The 17,742-nt window shown below is 40.6% G+C and overlaps 2 protein-coding genes across 3 annotated transcripts in view; both read left to right on the top strand.

The window, feature by feature from the left end:
- Positions 1 to 8,980, top strand: part of DHX40 (DEAH-box helicase 40) — a 28,548-nt gene extending 19,568 nt beyond the window's left edge. For both annotated transcript variants that reach the window (XM_032784942.2, XM_032784943.2), the window contains 8 exons: positions 884 to 964; positions 1,715 to 1,872; positions 3,974 to 4,088; positions 4,358 to 4,466; positions 4,797 to 4,891; positions 5,500 to 5,569; positions 6,363 to 6,591; positions 8,177 to 8,980. In XM_032784942.2, coding sequence (XP_032640833.1) covers positions 884 to 964; positions 1,715 to 1,872; positions 3,974 to 4,088; positions 4,358 to 4,466; positions 4,797 to 4,891; positions 5,500 to 5,569; positions 6,363 to 6,591; positions 8,177 to 8,502 — 1,183 coding nt within the window. In that variant the 3' untranslated portion in view covers positions 8,503 to 8,980. The remainder of the gene's footprint in view (positions 1 to 883; positions 965 to 1,714; positions 1,873 to 3,973; positions 4,089 to 4,357; positions 4,467 to 4,796; positions 4,892 to 5,499; positions 5,570 to 6,362; positions 6,592 to 8,176) is intronic.
- Positions 1 to 17,742, top strand: part of YPEL2 (yippee like 2) — a 184,902-nt gene that overhangs the window by 163,264 nt on the left and 3,896 nt on the right. The gene's annotated exons all lie outside the window — the stretch shown is intronic.

Here is a 17,742-nt window from a genome sequence, read left to right as displayed (position 1 = left end):
AGGCTGTACCCAGCACCACCCGGGGCAATGTTTTCTGCCCCATCAGGCACTGTGCTCTCAACACGGAAGTGGGAACTATGGGATAGCTGAGGAACAGCTACCCACAGTGCACCGCTCCTTAAATCGATGGTAGCCTTGGACCATGGACGCAAGCAATCGATTTTGTGATCACATTGTGGACGCGCAAAACCGATTTTATAACATCGGTTTTGTAATATCGGTTTAAACTACTTCGAAATAATCGTGCAGTGTAGACATACCCTGAGAGTGAGTAGGCATACTGCTGGAGGACTGAGAAGTACAAGCATTATCAGACACCAGGAGGAAGGTCTGGTGGTGAGGACAAAGAAGGTGTTTGCAGGAGGCCATGGGGAAGTAGTCTAGGGAGTTGTAGCTGTCGTGCGACTGTACCAGGAGGCACTCTAGACAGCTGCAGTCCACAGGGCCCTGGGCTGGAACCTGGAGTAGAGGGCGGGCCCGGGTTTCCCTCAAACCTCTCAACTCCTTATCAAACATGGGAGGAATTGACCTCCACTGTGGTTTCTACCAGAGGGGAAGGTCTCTGGGCTGTTTCCTGACCTACAGGGTGAATCTGTGAGGTGAGCAAATCCGCCAGTAAGTGCAGGACCCACCAAGGTAGAGGAGGAACTTTGTCACAATAGATATATTTGTGTGTGCAGACAGAGCTCATTTGTGATATGGAAGCTATTTCCTTCATTAAATAGAAATGTGTAACTATTATACATACACGTGCAATCACACTTTCCCTTGGTGTTGACCTGTATTGAAGGATTCCAGGAGTATTGTAATATAAAACACTTACAGCTTTAGCAAACTACCTTTAGCCCAAGTGGTGGAATTTATTCTGCCTTTCTGTTTGTAGGTTCCCCTATTTGGACCACCCCGAAGAGAGGCATATTTTAGAGGCTCTTAAGCAACTTTACCAGTGTGACGCTATTGACAGGTAAAAAGGGCAGAAACCAACTTTTTACCTTTTTAATCTCAGTAGTTGCAAAAAAAATTGTGACTTAATTTTGTACTGTTGTTAATGAGTGGGAACATAAGGTAGATTGCTTTCCTCAGCAGCAGAGCCCATATATTAGTTTGCCCAAGAACTTAAATATTTTCCAGTTTGAAAAGAATGCTCTGATTCAAGAGGAAGGATGGGCCACTGGTTGGGGAACTAACCTGGGACTCAGGAGACCTGGATTCAGTTCTTGCTCTGCCCCAGATTTCCCTGTGTGACCTTGGGCAAGTCACTTAGTCTTTCTGTGCTTCATTTCCCCATCTGTAAAATGGGGGAAATAGCACCTCACAGGGCTGTTGAGGCTAAATGTGCTAAAGTCTGTGAGATACTCAGACATAACAGTAATGGGACCTGTATAATACTTAAGAGAGAAACTCACATATCTTATCCTAATCTTCTAAGAATTCTTCACACTAATCCTGTACTCCTGATGCACTCAAAACTCCCATTGACAGTGCAGATAGGACAGGATGTGAGCAATCTGAGAGAGAGTTTTGACTAGAGGGTCATCTGCTGTCTGGATTTGCAAGGGCTCTCTCTCTTGGGCCTTTGGGGAGTGTGTGTTTATATAAGAGCCAATGAAGGCTCTGTTGGAGATGTCCTGGCTACTTGGGCCTTGTACCTATGTTCTGGCCTTACAGATTGAGTCTGTTCAATCTGATGTTTGAATCTTTTCCTCCCAATAAGGAGAGGCCATGTGACAAGACTGGGAGAGTTTTTGGTGCAATTTCCTCTCCCTCCAAACCTGAGCTGTGCTGTCATAAAGGCAGCTTCTCTCGACTGCGAAGAGCTATTGCTTCCCATAGCTGCAATGTTGTCTGTGGAAAATGTCTTCATACGACCTGGTAAGAAGCCCCGTTCTTCAGAAGCAGGCCATCTCAGGTTACGAATTGTACCCTGAACAAAATGTCTGCCAGGAGGTGGTTGGTCAACACACACTGCTCAGTCTGGAGAACTTGTTCTTAACGTCCTTATGCATTTTGTCTTTCACTTCTTCAGTAGTTTTCCATTCCTATTGTCATTAGTTATGTGAAGCCACAGCTCATTACATACATGCACTTCAGTTATCCGTGGGAATCATCTGGGAATCTCTAGCCAAAAAAAAACCGCACAGGCTCCTGTCACTTGAGTTAAAAGAATGACTCCATGAGCTATCAGTAAGGAGCAAGCTTGTATTCTCAACTAGCCCAGTCACAAGAGGGAGACATGGCTGCACACCCTAAGCCGGTGTATTTCATAAATGCTGTCTGTAGCAGTGTGGGGAGTGTCACTGTTGAAAGATGCCATTGCAATTGGCAGCTCAGATCTAGTATCATAACAAAAAATAACACCTCATCAGCTGCTACCTGGATCCACTTTTGGCCAGTCTGCAGTGAGAGACCAAGAGCGGACTAGAAGAGTGAACTCGCCCTATAAATGATCCCTCTGGGGCAGGATTATTAGTCATTGTGTGGGGAGCATGAACTACTGCTGCTGCTGGTCCTATGCCAATTTGGCGACTAAACAGATTTAATTCTGCTGGACTTTCAGGTCAGCACCTTTCACTAGCACTGAGCCCACTCGCTTTTTAAAACAGTATGTGTAGCAAAGTCTTGGGGAGAACTTTGTCCTTTCTGCTCATGTTCACTGTCAGTGTCTGGTTATCTCTGTAATGTATTAACTCATTTTTGCTGATACAGTGACAAAAGGCAGTTGAGTTGTAAGTGAGCTATCAGAAGATTTTTGCTGTTGGATGGTACTCTGCAGTTCCTCGCACTCCCATAGACTTGATTTTGCTTTCCCATTCTCCCTCTGGCTTCTTTTGCAGCTTGTTCACATTTCCTTCTCAGCCAGCTAACAAACTAGTACAGGGACTCCAGTCCCTGTTAAACAGTGTACCTGTCAATCTGAAAACAAGGGATCATGGCATAGGCTCATATCCTGTAAACATGCACTCGTGCTTAGAGCTAAGTGCATGAGTACCCTTGTTGACTTTAGTGGTGCCACGTGTGTTTGAAATTAAATACCTGAATGTGTGTATGGTCGTGGCCTGGGGAAGTGCAGCAGCATACTGCATTGGCCTAAAGCAGGCCATATCTGTCTTTACTTGGGGTGGGGGGAATCCTTTTGAGCTCAAAAATTAAGGTCAAAATTCTGAGGTGTTATTTCTTTGGCATGGCACATTCTTTGCAGTTACTTGAAGGTTTCTGCAAAAAGAACAGGAGTACTTGTGGCACCTTGAAGACTAACACACTTATTTGAGCATAAGCTTTCGTGGGCTTAAATAAATTCATTAGTCTCTAAGGTGCCACAAGTACTCCTGTTCTTTTTGCAGATACAGACTAACGCGGCTGCTACTCTGAAACCTGTCATGAAGGTTTCCGTAGACTCATGGGTTGAGTTTTATGCCAAACTACTGATTTCTTCTATCTATCCATTGCCATGTTATCTGGACTTCATGACATAAGTTAGGTTCAATAGGATAAATGAAACTGCCCACAAATAGCAGCAGTGGGCCCTGTTTTTTCTGTCTTATCTGAAATGTGAGGTCCTGCTGCTCAGATGATCAAATCTTCCACTCACTTGATCTCTAGAAACTCTTTAAACTCTGTTGCTTCTGTATATTTTCATGTCTTCATTCTACATGACCACTCAGAATTGATCATGGGAGAACACAATACTCACTAACCTTTCCCAAGGAAAGAGTTTAGCACTTGCATCTAAGCTACATCTCTAGTGCTGGCTGACAGTTTTAATCACAGCTCTAATAGCAGTTTCGTGTTCTCAGAAGTGGGCGAGACAAAACTGAGGCTGGGGGTGAGTGGGAAAGAAATGAGTCTTAAAATTAATCTAAATAAAGAGCCAAGACTTTCAGCTGCACTTTAGAGAGATTATAGAAAACTAAGTTAGGAGTGACAAATGAAAATTGAATGTGTTAAAGTGAAATATAACTTAGTATTTCCTCAGGTGACCTTCAGAAACAAAAGGAAGCAGAACTCCACCACCAGGAACTCTCATTAGAGGCAGGAGGATGCAATGATTTTGCAACCCTTTTAAACATCTTTGAACAGTGCAAATCAAGGTACATCGGTGTTTGTTCAATGCACAGAAGATATCAGTTGGGAGCTCTATTGTACATTTCTTCTCTAAAGCCCGTCTATATATACATGTGCTCATACTCAGATGCGGACTTTTGCACTCTGTAATATATGTACAGTACAAGGAATCTGCTGTCCAAATTTACATGAATGTTTGTTGTCTTCTTTGTATGCCCATAATAAAAAATAGCAGCAACTTGTTGCCTTCCACTTATGAAAGGCCTCGTTATAACACCAGTATCTCTATCCCTAGCAAGTCTCCTGCAGCTTGGTGCCAGAAACACTGGGTCCATTTCAGAGCGTTAAAATCTGCTTTTAGTGTGGAAGCACAACTTCAGGAAATAACCAATAAGCTTAAACAGGTGAACAAACTTCCTTCTAATGTAAATTAATGGCATTTGTCTTTGCATAATTGCCTGTGTTAGATGTGTACTGCAGTATGGAGTCTTCACTAGATGGCTGCCATCTTTGTCCTAATCTAAACTAATCTTTTTAGGTTACAATTAGGTAGTTTTTTATTAGTACACATCTCTAAATATGTGGTGTAATGGTAGCAATGGACAAAAAGAAGGTCATATAAAATAGCAGACTATGAAGTGTGAAACATAAGGTTTAAGCTCCTGAGGGGGAAAAGTGTGACCAATTTTCCTTTAACAAAGACACTAATCCAGTTTGTGCTGCTCTTTATACAGCTGTCAGACTTCCCAAGAGAGCGTTTTGATGGCTCCAGAAATGAGATACTCAGAAGATGTCTATGCACGGGGTACTTCACCAATGTAGCCAGAAGGTAAGGAGTGGAGTTTGGGGAACTGCATGGAAAAGATTTGTCGCATTTGTTAGTATGTGCTTATAAATCAAAACAAATAATCGCAAGACTATACCACAGTTTATTAAAAGGGTCAACTTCACTTGTTACAGCAGGAGAGGAGCTGTCTGAGTCCAGGCCTGGGAGCCAAGAGTCTTAATTTCCAGGGCCAGCTCTGCCGCTGACTCTCATTGTGATTTTGGACAAATTATTTAACTTCTTGGTATCTCAGTCTCCATATCTGTGAAATGTAGGGGGATAATATTTAATTACCCACCTTGCAGGGGTGGTGGGAGGCCTAGCTAATATTTGTAAAGGGCTTTGCAGATGTCAGAATCATCATCTGTCAGCAAGATGGAAATCCTAAAACCACATTTGTCTCAGCATCAAGTGTGGGCTGAAAAGAGTTAATATGATGTATAAAGAGATGTTTTAATCCTCATCTAGTATTTACACTTATTTCTGGAAAGTTTATTTTTTCTATCCTAAAGCATTTAATCCTATCCTGCTGCTGCTCTTTTTAGATTAGCTGTGCTTAGACAGCAACAGAAACATGTCACTGGATATAAAAATATTCCCCATGCTTTTAGGTCCGCAGGCAGGACGTTCTGCACAATGGACGGACATGGTAGCATAGTCCATCTTCATCCTTCATCAGCAGTAAGTTACTTAGTTCTGCTAATAGTTTTGTGGGGTTTTTGTTTTTTTTTCCCCCAGGTAAATGGAAAAAAAAGCAGGCTATGCAAATTGTTTCCCTGATCTTTGGCTTGTTTGTTCCTGGTGTAAGATTGAAGCTAGCTTCTGGCCATCTGAAATATTGCACACAGTCTCCATACTGTAAGACACTACCTATAGTGTCTAGACTATACCATATCTTTCCTTAGGGAATCGCACAGAATCCATACAAATGTTTGATTTGTGAAGGCAACGTGATCTAGTGGCTATAACCCAGAACTGGAAAAGTTAGTAGATCTGAATTCTGGCTCTCACTGACTTTCTGTGCAACTTTGGGGAAGTCACTAACTTCTATACCTCAGTTTTCCCATCTGCAACAAGGAGATAATATTAACCTACCTCACAGGCTTTTTAAGAGGATTAATCCATTCATGTGTCTGAAGTACTTGAAGATCCTCTCCTAGAAGATGTTCTAGAAATGAAAACCATTATTGATAAATGTTACTGAAGACAACTCTAGGTTCTGAATTAGTCTGGTTAAATATGGGATGTTTCAGCATTCCAAAGTAAAAGCCATAAGAAGGCATGAAGAATTAAATATACCTTCTTAAAAAGGAATGGGGAGGAGAGCAAGACAAAAGGGTTTAGCTGTTAATCAGTTTGTGGCAAGAATCTGAATTAGGACCCATGTTTTTTTCTGATGTCAATCTGCAGAGCACACTTTTTGAAAGAAAACCAAGATAGTAATCTGAAAAAATGTGAATAACTTTACCTTTAGCTCCATGACCAGGAACCTCAACCTGAATGGATCATCTTCCATGATGTCTTGGTTACATCTAAAATGTATGTGAGGATAGTGTGTCCTATTCGTTATGAGTGGGTCAAAGACTTGTTGCCTAAGTTACATGAAATTGATGTGTATGAACTGAGCAGTGTGGCACGGGAAGAGGTGACCGAGGAGGAAATAACCAAGTGGAAAAACAAGACAGACCTCAAACGACAGCATGGTGAGCAAACTGGTCTTAGCTTTCCATAAACCTGAATCAGAAATTGACTACTGCCTCTTTTAGCCATGTTAGGTGGCTGTGAATGAGAGAGATGGCAAAATGCATGCTGAGTATTGCGTGAAGTTAACCTGGCCACACCTCTTTTGACTTTTGTCTTCTGTCAGTAATGTTAGCTGTGCACACTCCTGTAACTAGAAGAAAAGCATTTTGAACATGAACACCTATTTTCACAAGTTACTTTAGGTTTGGAAGGGGTATTTCCCCTACTGTAGAGAGTATAATTATTTGCTGACCTGATATTGTCAGAGAAGAATTCCAAGAACTATAATATTACAGACGGGGAAAGAAAAAAGGGTGGGGTGAGGGAGGAGATCATCACAAATTCCTTGTCAGCAAAATAACATCCAGCAAAGTTTAACACTTGATTTACAAATAATGGTCTGTTTTAATTAAACTAGTGCATATTAACTGATTCAGCAACTTGACATTCTCTGAATTCTTTTGTCAGTGGTTCCAGTAGAGAAGCCCCTGAGCTGCTCTTTCCAAACATGGATTTGAGAGACACTGGCAGGGCATTGCAAGGGAATCGTGAACTGTCTCTGCCTGTGCTGTACCTGACCTGTGGATAAATAGGAAACTTCAGCCTTCAAGATAGCATGTTTTACCATCAGTACTTCCCTTAATTAAAAGAATAATTGTAAAAAAAAAATTAAAAAAATATAACAGTCCTGTGGCATCTTATAGACTAACAGACATATTGGAGCATGAGCTTTTGTGGATGAACACCCACTTCATCAGATTCAGCATTCATCTGACGAAGTGGGTATTCATCCACAAAAGCTTATGCTCCAATATGTCTATTAATCTATAAGGTGCCACAGGACTCTGTCGCTTTTTACAGATCCAGACTAACACAGCTACCCCTCTGATACTTGTTAAAAAATGTATTTATTTTATAAATTTATTCATTAAATGTTATGACAAATAATTCATGTTTCTCCAATACAATCAGGCAGGTGAATTCATCCACTGCCATGATCTGAGACAGCTCAGTGGGAGCGGGAGAGAGTTTGCATTTCTAATAGAGAAGTCCTGGAAGAGGAATCTACCTCCATTTTTTTTCTTCTCCTTTCAAGAAAATCCAGGAAGGCATTTTTCCCGAGCCTTTTAGTATTTTTTTTTTTCAGAATGGAAGAGGTAGCATAGAAAAGTAACAGATGCCTAGAACTTGAGGCCCAAAGGCTCACTTATAGTAAAACCAGCATGGTCCAGATATATACTAGGGGTGATGCACATGCAAGTATTGACAAGAGGGTTGAGGGTATGATTATAACTTAAGTATAGCTGGATATACACTATATTTGTCTTTTGAGACTTCAGTTTTTCCATTGAAAGGACATCCTAGTTACTTTGCTGTTTGTCTCTTCTGGAGATCATTGGACCATCCATTGGCATGGCCAAGAGCAGCACTTGAAAAATTTGAGCTTCTATTGGTTTTAGTTGATCAGCTGACCCTATGAGTGTGAAGTCTGGGGGTGAAAGTGGCATTTATGACACAGAATTGTAATGTTTTGTTTTTCTGTAGAAAAAATAAAAGATGACTCTGCAAAGAAGATGGAGAAAAGGAATGATGATAAATCAATACAGGATGCCCGAGTGCGTTACCTCCAGAGAAAACAGCAAAGGGCACGGTGTATAAATACCACGCTGAAGGAGATGTGCTATTACAGTGATGAGTACTCTAGAAAAGGCACTCAGTGCAATTGCTTGTTGATAAGATTGCAGTATAACCACACCAAAAAAGAAAAAAAAGTGAGAACTGAAGGAAGCTGCCAGTTCATGTGGAGTCTGTCAGCTTGGGGGCATAAACCTGATACTCCTTGCTGTTTGTTTTTTTTTGACAGACAGTGAGGAAAGGTTAATGAGCTGAACTTTCATTGCCATGTGTCTTAGGCAGTAACTTATTCACTGCAAATGTGGCTGAAGAAGCAGTATTTACAGCCTGTTCTATGTCACTCAGTTGGAATTGGAGTTGGCCTATAAAAATGGGCATTGTGTCAATGCAATTTTTAATCACATTTTCTTGAAAACCTTTTGAAATAGAGTATAACTGTCCAGTGTTACATTTTTAAAAATATGTATTTGTTTTATTTCCTTCTGTAAATTGTTGGCTTATAGGACCTGTGTGGTGTGATCGTTTTGCTAAATTATGTATAATGACCATTTTTAAATTGTATAGTACTTTGTGTGCTTTTTTAACAATGGGATAATAAGAATCCAAATTAGAAAGGCTTGTCATTTACCTATGTTCTGCCTCTTGCAGGATCATTACCTACTCTGTATTTAGGTGTACCATACACAGTGTTTGCTTTGGCATTAAAATGTCCCATTTACCAAAAAAAAATAAAAAATAAAAAATAAAAAAAAAATCCAAATGAATGTTTATGTTCTTGCCATCAAGGTACAGCCTGCTTGTCGTAGGGAAGTTTCCCTGCATTGCTATCATCTAGTTGGCAAAGAAACAGCAGTCTGTCCATTTCTCCTCTCCAGATGGTTACATCTCACAATCTACCAACAGGCCACCGCCTCCTCAGAGCTGTCTGATTTAATGTTAGAATGTTTTTTAAATGATGATGGTTTCTGAGAAGCATTTATGGGGTAAAAAAAGAAGGTGTCTACATTCTTGAAGCAAGGGTAACTGTGGAAAGATGCTCCTCTTCCAGATGTTTGTCTTTCTAATATTTGTCATCAGTCTATGTTTAGGCTTGGTGTAGGATATTAGAAAGGGGTGTAATGTTTCCCTGCTGATGTTTAAGTTGCTTAGAGAGGAAAGCTATTGTGTGTGGATGCCCTCTTTCTTCAAGAGCACTTTGGGGCTGGACTAAAAATCAAAATGAGCATTTAAAAATATATGCAGATTGGTTGGTTAGATATTGAGATGAATTCATAAATCACATGCCTTTGGCTGCCACCTTTATGTACCAGTTCATAATATGACCAAACCGCACTGCCTGAGGTCAGGACTGAGTGAATGTCACTAGCAGCTGTCTTTTTATAGACGGCGAAAAAAAGCTGGTGGACAAGTTTTCACAAAACAGATGGCTTCCTCCTCTTACGATAATTGTATAATGTATCTTTAAGGTGAAATCGTTTTAGATAGTAAGTGCCAGAAGGAAGGGACCATGTCTTCCTATCTGTTATAGGAGCTGAGCTTATATTTGATTCTCAGTTAAATAATAAACTTTGTATAAAACCCTATTGCAGGTAGTCAACTCCAAAAATGATAGTGTAACATTCCTACCTCTGAGCTCATGGTTCTTGTGGCTTTCATTTGTAGGTAGTGTCCAACTGTGCTCTCTTCTGCCCACCCTCTTTGCTAATTGGTTGAGACATTTTTCATTATTGTATTCTAGTCTGCTAGGTGCTGTACTGCCACAGAACAAAAAGACATCCTCTGTCCCAAAGAGCTTACATGAAACCCAGGAGTCTCCATTCTACTCCGATAAAAATCAACAGCAAAACTCCTGTTGGCTTCACAGAGTGGTTCTGAGCACCTACATCTCCAGCTCCCTTTAATGGGAGATGCAGCTGCTTAGCCCCTCTCACGTGTATTTCTATTAGTGTCAATACAGCACCGCTCAGTTACAAGACAGTGACACTCTTGGAACAGTGCAGCATTCAAAACCTTAGAACAAGGCGGCTTCCCAGGTGCTATATTCCGAAGGGGAAGACTTGATGCAGTTTGTGGAAATTAATTCTTACATGTGAGTTGTGTAATATTTTTAGGACTCTAGACTAACATTAGGAAGTAAGGTCTCAAAAGCCTGCAGGATACTAATTTGGATGAGGCTGCAGGAAAACACTGTCTTGCATAAAAAGCAGCATGTCTAGTATACGCTGTACTGCAATTTGTGATCAATATTAAAATTATGTATTTCTGGCAGGGCCCATCATGTCTGCTGTGCTTTCCAAACAGAGAAGGAAGCATGATCCCTTCATCAAGGAGCTTACAAGCTATAGAGGCTACCGAGTACTCCCTATGCTGCTCTGCAAAGAACAATGTTCATTTGCTGGGCTGTAAGAGGCTTAGCTAAGGCTATATTACAGATATTAATAGTAATAACAGGAGCAAGCACTAATGCCTGCAGATTGTGTAAGTTGCAGTCATATTGCCCTTAACAATGTGAAATGCAGTGCTGCCCACCAGTCCTCTTATTCCCTTTGTGTATACCAAATGCAGAAGTAGCTGCCAAATGAATGCCTTTCTAGTTCCTACAGGAATGAATGAATCAAAATATTCTTGGGTGAGATCGATGTAAGTAGTAGCTAGGCCTTATGCTGAGGGGTGAAAACATTATCTAAATTTATGTCTAAGGCTCTCGCTTTGTTGTGTTTTACAGTGTATTCAAATGGAAGAGCTTTTTGTTCTTTCACAGGCTTATCTTCAGAGTGTGCTTTTTAGCAACCAGCACTCCGTTCCTCACTAATTGTATATGTTCTTCCTTGCCTTTGCAAGGGGCCTGCAACCCAGTATCATATTGTTTGAATGTTAATGCACTTGCAGTGTCCGTTCAAATGATGTCAATTCCTACTCAGAGCCCATGTACTTCCTGACATATAGTTATGCAGAGATTTCCTTTGACTTCCTTAGTAGCAATGAAGCATCATTTTTTTTAACTTAAAATACGACATCAGTATCCCAGATTTTGCAGGCACAAAGTCCTAAACAATAGGAACCAACTGGTTTCTTGTTATGGCAGAAGTGTCTGCTTAAAAAATAGTTACTGAGGAGCTATACTATATTTAATTTTTTTTCTGTCTAACTGAACACATAGGGTTATAATGAGCCTCCTCTCTTGCTTGTTAAGCCTTTTTAATCTATTAAATTGTGCTGCAGTTCTGGCAAAGAGGCTTGAAAATGTGACTATACAAGAAAGGATCACTGCAGCATAAGCCCATAGCATAAGGAAAATATGGAAAACTTAATTCATGGTGTCCTTAACTTACCCTCTTTAATTTACTCTGTCTAGCTACAGCAGTACATATGGTATGTAAAATCCTCTGATAAAGGACCATATGTGCTGTAATGCATTGGTTAAAGAAGCTCTAACAGCTTTAACACAACATATCATGTTTTTATGGTGTTAGGTTACAAGAGGACTTTTTTCTTATTTTTTTAAAAGTTACTATAGGGTAAAGTTTGAAATCACTTTAATTATTGCCACTGCACAAAGCAATAACATTTTATTAAAAATCCCTCTGACAAGCCCTGGAACTGGTGGGGACACCTGAAACCTTGGAATACTTTTCATTTTTGTATAGCTTTCTGTAATTTTAAAAAAGATCCTGGCACATGTATTTTGGTGAAGGAAAGAGATGAATGATGATTTGCTATATGGTCAAAGATTATATTTTGACCCTTTTCCTGCTTGTTATGAGGAACTGCTAATCCATGCACTGTAAATTAAAACTTTTATATTCCATGAAGTAAAACAAGTTTGTTTCCTAATCCACAGTGGAAAGCAGAACATGGTCAGAATCAAGCAAGGAAATCTGGATGGAGCACACATTGGTGAACTTGTTGGAGAAATCTCTCTCTGACAAGAAAAAATATCGATTGGGCTCTGACATCTTTAGCAGCTTGAGGATAGGGATGCAATTTATTGAATAAGCTACTGAAACACATTAGAAATTGCTGGTTTGTGCTCTCTCTCATGCAATGGCAAGGAGGAGACACTTGCTAGCATATATATATACCTACCCCTGGAAATTTCCACTACCTGCATCTGACAAAGTGGGTATTCACCCACGAAAGCTCACGCTCCAAAACGTCTGTTAGTCTATAAGGTGCCACAGGATTCTCTGCTTCTTTTGATTTATAAAGAAAATGGCTAGAAAACATGTATGCCCTACAGGGGTTGAGATCGGCTTATGGAGACAAATCTTCAGATTCCTATCAGACAAGCTAATGTCATTAAAAGGTATAGAGAAGCTAGAAGAACAGCCCCATCCTGCTTGAAGTAGAAAAGGAAAAATGCCATAGAGGAAGAATCCTCCTCTTTAGTAGGGAGTGCCCCTCATAGCACTTTCTTCTATGGGTTTTTTGGTTTTGTTTTTTAAATAAGTAACCTTTGAGGGGCTACTCCTCGTTGTCTTCTTCAAAGACCTTCAAAGGTCCTTGTCCTACAGCAGCAATAGCAAGCAAAGGTCTTTGAAGGACAATGCGGGACATTTGCATTCAGTCTTCCCTAAATGTGGACCCTACTCGCCTAGTGTAGTTTCAGAGTGACAAAAGCCAGGGTGCTCAGTCTGTATACTGCCTTCATCCACTCTTTAGCATGAAAACGTTGATCAATGATGTCAGCCTGAGAGCTGTTAAGCATTACACTACAGCCCACGTTGTTCATTCTGTGTGTGTTACACAGTAGAGCAGGGTAGCATTGCCCCTTTTCAGCTTGCAGGGCTAGTTAAAGTTCAGAGCAGGGGCGATTGCCAGTTGGATGTAGAAATTGACGGAGTCTGGTGTTTTCTTTGATGCCATCTTGTTCATTTACACGGAATACAAATTCCTGCTTCTCTGCAGGAGGAACCAAGACCATGAAGAGCAGTTTCTTAGCTTGCAGCCCTAAGTCTCTTTACCAAACAGACTGAAACATGCTTTGTTTTGTTTTTTATTCAGGAGGACACTGCTCAGAGGCTGCTGCTTGGCTTCCTTGCATTTTGCCTTGGCCCCTGGTGCTCAGTTTCTGAGTTCTACCTCCCTATAGCCATAGTCAGGAAAAACCCTCCAGGCTTGCCCAGCCAGTCCTAGCCAACTGCCTTTTGTCTGAGGTGGGGGGCTGCTGATTAACTCAGATTTATTGAATGGTGTGTTCTTACCTAATTTCAATGAGGTTTTAACTCAACCCCTAGCAATGTTTCATGCAGCTCATAACAGAAGTGTTCTGTACCTATTTCTGCAAGGTGCTGAGTACTTCCTGGGGTTTGATGAGTGCTGTCAATCTCCATTGACCTCACAGGGAATTGATGACATGCTCAACAACTTGTAATTTTTTAGATTAAGATAATTGGGTATTGATGTCTGTAGGCTTCTGCCACCTATGCAGTCCCATAGGGCCAGATTCATGGAGGTATTGAAGTCCAATATTTAGGCACCATTTAAATGCTTAAAACCACTGTGCAACTGCTGTCTATCCACCTACGTACTAAAGTCTCTACTGGTGGGCAGGTATAAAGCTGCCTGAGTCCTGACGCCACTCCACAACTAACTAGCTGCTTGGAGCCTAGCACAAGCTAAAGACCCTATGGCTACAAAGTGAGATTCTCAAACAGGTTGTTCCCTTACCTATCTTGACAGCAGGTCCCAAACGCATAGGCATGCTCATAGCACACCTACAGGCAGTTGGTGTGTGGGTGTTCAGGGAATACCAAATAGCCTGTTAGTTAGGGCACTCACCTGGGATGTGGTATATGTAGGTTTGAATCCCTGCTCTGCCTGCTTAGGGCTTTGAACTCAAGTCTTCCACATCCCTGGTGGGGCTTGGCCACTGGGTTACAGTATCAATCTTTTTTTCTGGCCCAATAGATATTTAATTATTTATACAAAGTGGAACAACTTTAAGCATAGAGATTCAGAGAGTCTTATCCCACAATACCTAATAGTCCAGCAGTTAGGGCACTCTCCAGGATATGGGACATGCAAGTTCAAATTCTTGCTCTACCTTGGGTAGAATGGGGATTTGAGTCTGGGTTTCCTACTTCCCAGGCAAGCGTCCTAACTACCTAGCTATTAGCTTTTAATGAAAAAGGGATGACCTGGCTCAAGTCTCTATCTCCAGAAGTAGCAGGGTAGCCATGTTCGTCTGTATCCACAAAAACAACAAGGTCCCACCGGACTCCTTGTTGTTTTTATCTCCATAAGAGGATTCATGGCTGAGAATCCCAAGCAGAGGGAGGCCCCTTCAGCCCCTCAGTAAGGTGCCTAAGACCTAGACCAATGGGAGGTAGGTGCCTACAGAGCTTTGAGGATCTTGGCCTAAGCTCCACCTCTTTCCTCTGCATTTAACTTCTGGCTAGTGTAGGTGGCTCCTTGCTCAGCTTTCTGGCTTATGGGATTCACTTTCTTAAGTGCCTAATTCTTTCCATACTATACAAGGGGAGCCTGTGTGCCTAACTCAGGACTGAATTCCACTAGGCAGCAGGACCCCTAAGAGGTAGGTATTCCAATGCATAAGTACCTTTGTGAATCTAGCCCATAGTGTAGATCTCTGCTCATAGCGTTCATCCAGATGCCCTGACCTGCCATCAACATACAGTACAGCTAATAGCAATCAACTTTACTTGTTCTGGTGTCTCATTCATTCTTTCAGTAGGAATTATTTCTTCCTCAACCACCTTATATTGCCATCCATATTTGGGAGGGAGAGGGTGTTGCCAGAGGTCAGGGAGACTCAAAAAGTGTTAAAGTGGTGTTGCCACAGTCTGAGGAGTTTGCAGGAGATAGAAAAAAGGCACTGTGAATTATCACGTGTACATGGTAAATGGTGGTGTCCCTTAGGGGTCTGTACTGGGACCAGTCCTATTCAACATATTCATACATGATCTAGAAAAAGGGGTAAACAATGAAGTGGAAAAATTTGCAGATGCTCCAAAACTACTCAAGATAGTTAAGTCCCAAGCAGACTATGACAAGCTGCACAAGGATCTCCCAAAACTGGATGACTGACCAGTAAAATGGCAGATGAAATTCAATGTTGATAAATGCAAAGTAATACACATTGGAAAACATAATCCTAACTATACATATGAAATGATGCGGTCTAAATTAGCTATTACCACTCGAGAAAGAGATCTTGGAGTCGTTGTGAATAGTTCTCTGAAAACATCCACTCAATATGCAGCGGCAGTCAAAAAAGCAAACAATGTTGGGAATCATTAAGAAGGGGATAGATGATAAGACAAAAAATATCATATTGCCTCTATATAAATTTATGGTATGCCCACATCTTGAATACTGCATACAGATGTGGTTACCCCATCTTAATAAAACATATACTGGAATTGGAAAAGGGCAAGAAAAATGATTAGGGGTGTGGACTAATAAGATTGGGACTTTTCAGCTTGGAAAAGAGACAACAAAGGGGGGATATGATGGAGGTTTATAAAATTATGACTGGTGTGGAGAAAGTAAATAAGTGTTATTTACTCCTTGTAACACAAGAACTAGGGGTCACCAAATGAAATGAATAGGCAGCAGGTTTAAAACAAACAAAAGCAAGTATTTTTTCACATAACCTGTGGAACTCTTTGCCAGAGGATGTTGTGAAGGCCAAGACTATAACAAGGTTGAAAAAATAACTATATAAATTAATGGAGGATGGGTCCATCAATGAAGGGGTGACGGGGGACAGATCACTTGATGATTACCTGTTCTGTTCATTCCCTCTGGACACCTGACATTGGCTGCTGTTGGAAGACAGGATACTGGGCTAGATGGATCTTAGGTCTGACCCAGTATAACTGTTCCTATGAAGAGTGCTAGTTGGTACCTCACATGTTTTTTTTTCGTGTAGGGCTGCACAAGGGCTAGGGCTAACTCTGATTTTGGACAGGGAAGCTGCTATTAGGTCAGTACAATGTACCCAGTGTCCAATTATTCATATTGGTAAGGCTTTCAAGAAACAATAAATAATACTAACACTTTGTGTATCTGTAGTGCTGGCTATTGCCCAAGGATCTTAAAGTGCTTTACACTCATTCATTAGCTAAATCTCATAACAACGCAGGATTCGTTGTCATCACTCCAAATGTTAAAATGAACCAGCCCTCCTTAAAAATAGGAGATTGATTTAAAATAAGATTTTAAAGTGTTTTTCTTTTAAATTTGCCTTCTCGATTTGAGCCTCTAGGATTAATATTTTCACAATTTTTTTCTGCAACCATGAGGTCTAGAAATTTAAATGAAAGAAAAAGAAAAAATTGAGATTCTTATGTAATTACGACTCCATGAGCTGTAACTTGAGTAAAAATATTAAATATCACAAATCTGATGAGACAGTCACCATGGTTGATTATGAAGGGTCTGGCTGCCTAAGTATCTGGGACTAGTTCCTCTTTGCTATTGCCACTGGCTGCATTAGAGTTACACCAGGAATTAATTTGCTCTTTTATGTTTGTTTTTATGTCTATGGTTTCCTAAATTTTTTTTTAAAGGAAGCCAAGCTCAGGCAGTTTGTTGACCTGAAGAACATGATGTATAATCTCACTTTTAAATCCTGATTGACTTTTTCCTGAAGGGTCAGGATGGGAAGGGTTGAATTCTGGACTGATATGGGAAAAACTACAGAGAAAGGCAACAAAGATGATCAAGGGTATAGAACAGTTTCTACATGAAGAGAGACTAAAAAGAGTAGGGCTAGTCATCTTAGAAAAAAGATGACTAAGGGGGATATGATAAAGTAGCAGAACTTAAAAAATCATGAATGGTGTGGACAAAATGAACAGGGAAATCTTTGTTCATCCTTTCCCACAATACAAAAAGCAGACGGTCACCCAATGAAATGAATAGGCAGCAGGTTTAATACAAACAAGAGGAAGTACTTTTTCACATAATGTACAATTAACCTCTGGAACTCGTTGCCTTGTGATGTGCAAAAGTATAACTGGATTAAAAGAAGAACTAGGAAAGTTCCTGGAGGATAGATTTACCAATGGCTATTAGCCAAGATGGTCTGGTATGGAACGCCATGCCCGGGTGACTTTAAACCTCTGACTGTGAGAAGTCAGGAAGGGAAAATAGGTGGATCTCTCTAAAATTGCACTGTATTGTACATTCCCCTGAAGTTCTGCTACTTTTCACTGTTTGGGACAGGATATGGGGCTAGAGAGTATGGTAACTCTTCTGTCACTATTGCCAACTTGTGTGACATTTGGTGTTTTTTATGAGATGTGTGATTGTGAGAATCTCTTTCCATTTTTAAAAAAAGGTAAATTGCTAACTCTCATGACTGATAACAAGCTTTAAAAATATGAATCCTAAACGTTAAAAATCAGCACATAAGAAGAATCCCAAATGTATTAAAAATAACTAATTCAGCCTTTCATGATTTGGGGCCTGACTCATGAGTTTCGAATAACAGTTGGCAATAGCAC

This window comes from Chelonoidis abingdonii, chromosome 20 (assembly GCF_003597395.2).
Source record: "Chelonoidis abingdonii isolate Lonesome George chromosome 20, CheloAbing_2.0, whole genome shotgun sequence".
Lineage (NCBI taxonomy): Eukaryota > Metazoa > Chordata > Testudines > Testudinidae > Chelonoidis > Chelonoidis abingdonii.
This window is presented reverse-complemented; position numbering and strand designations above follow the sequence as displayed.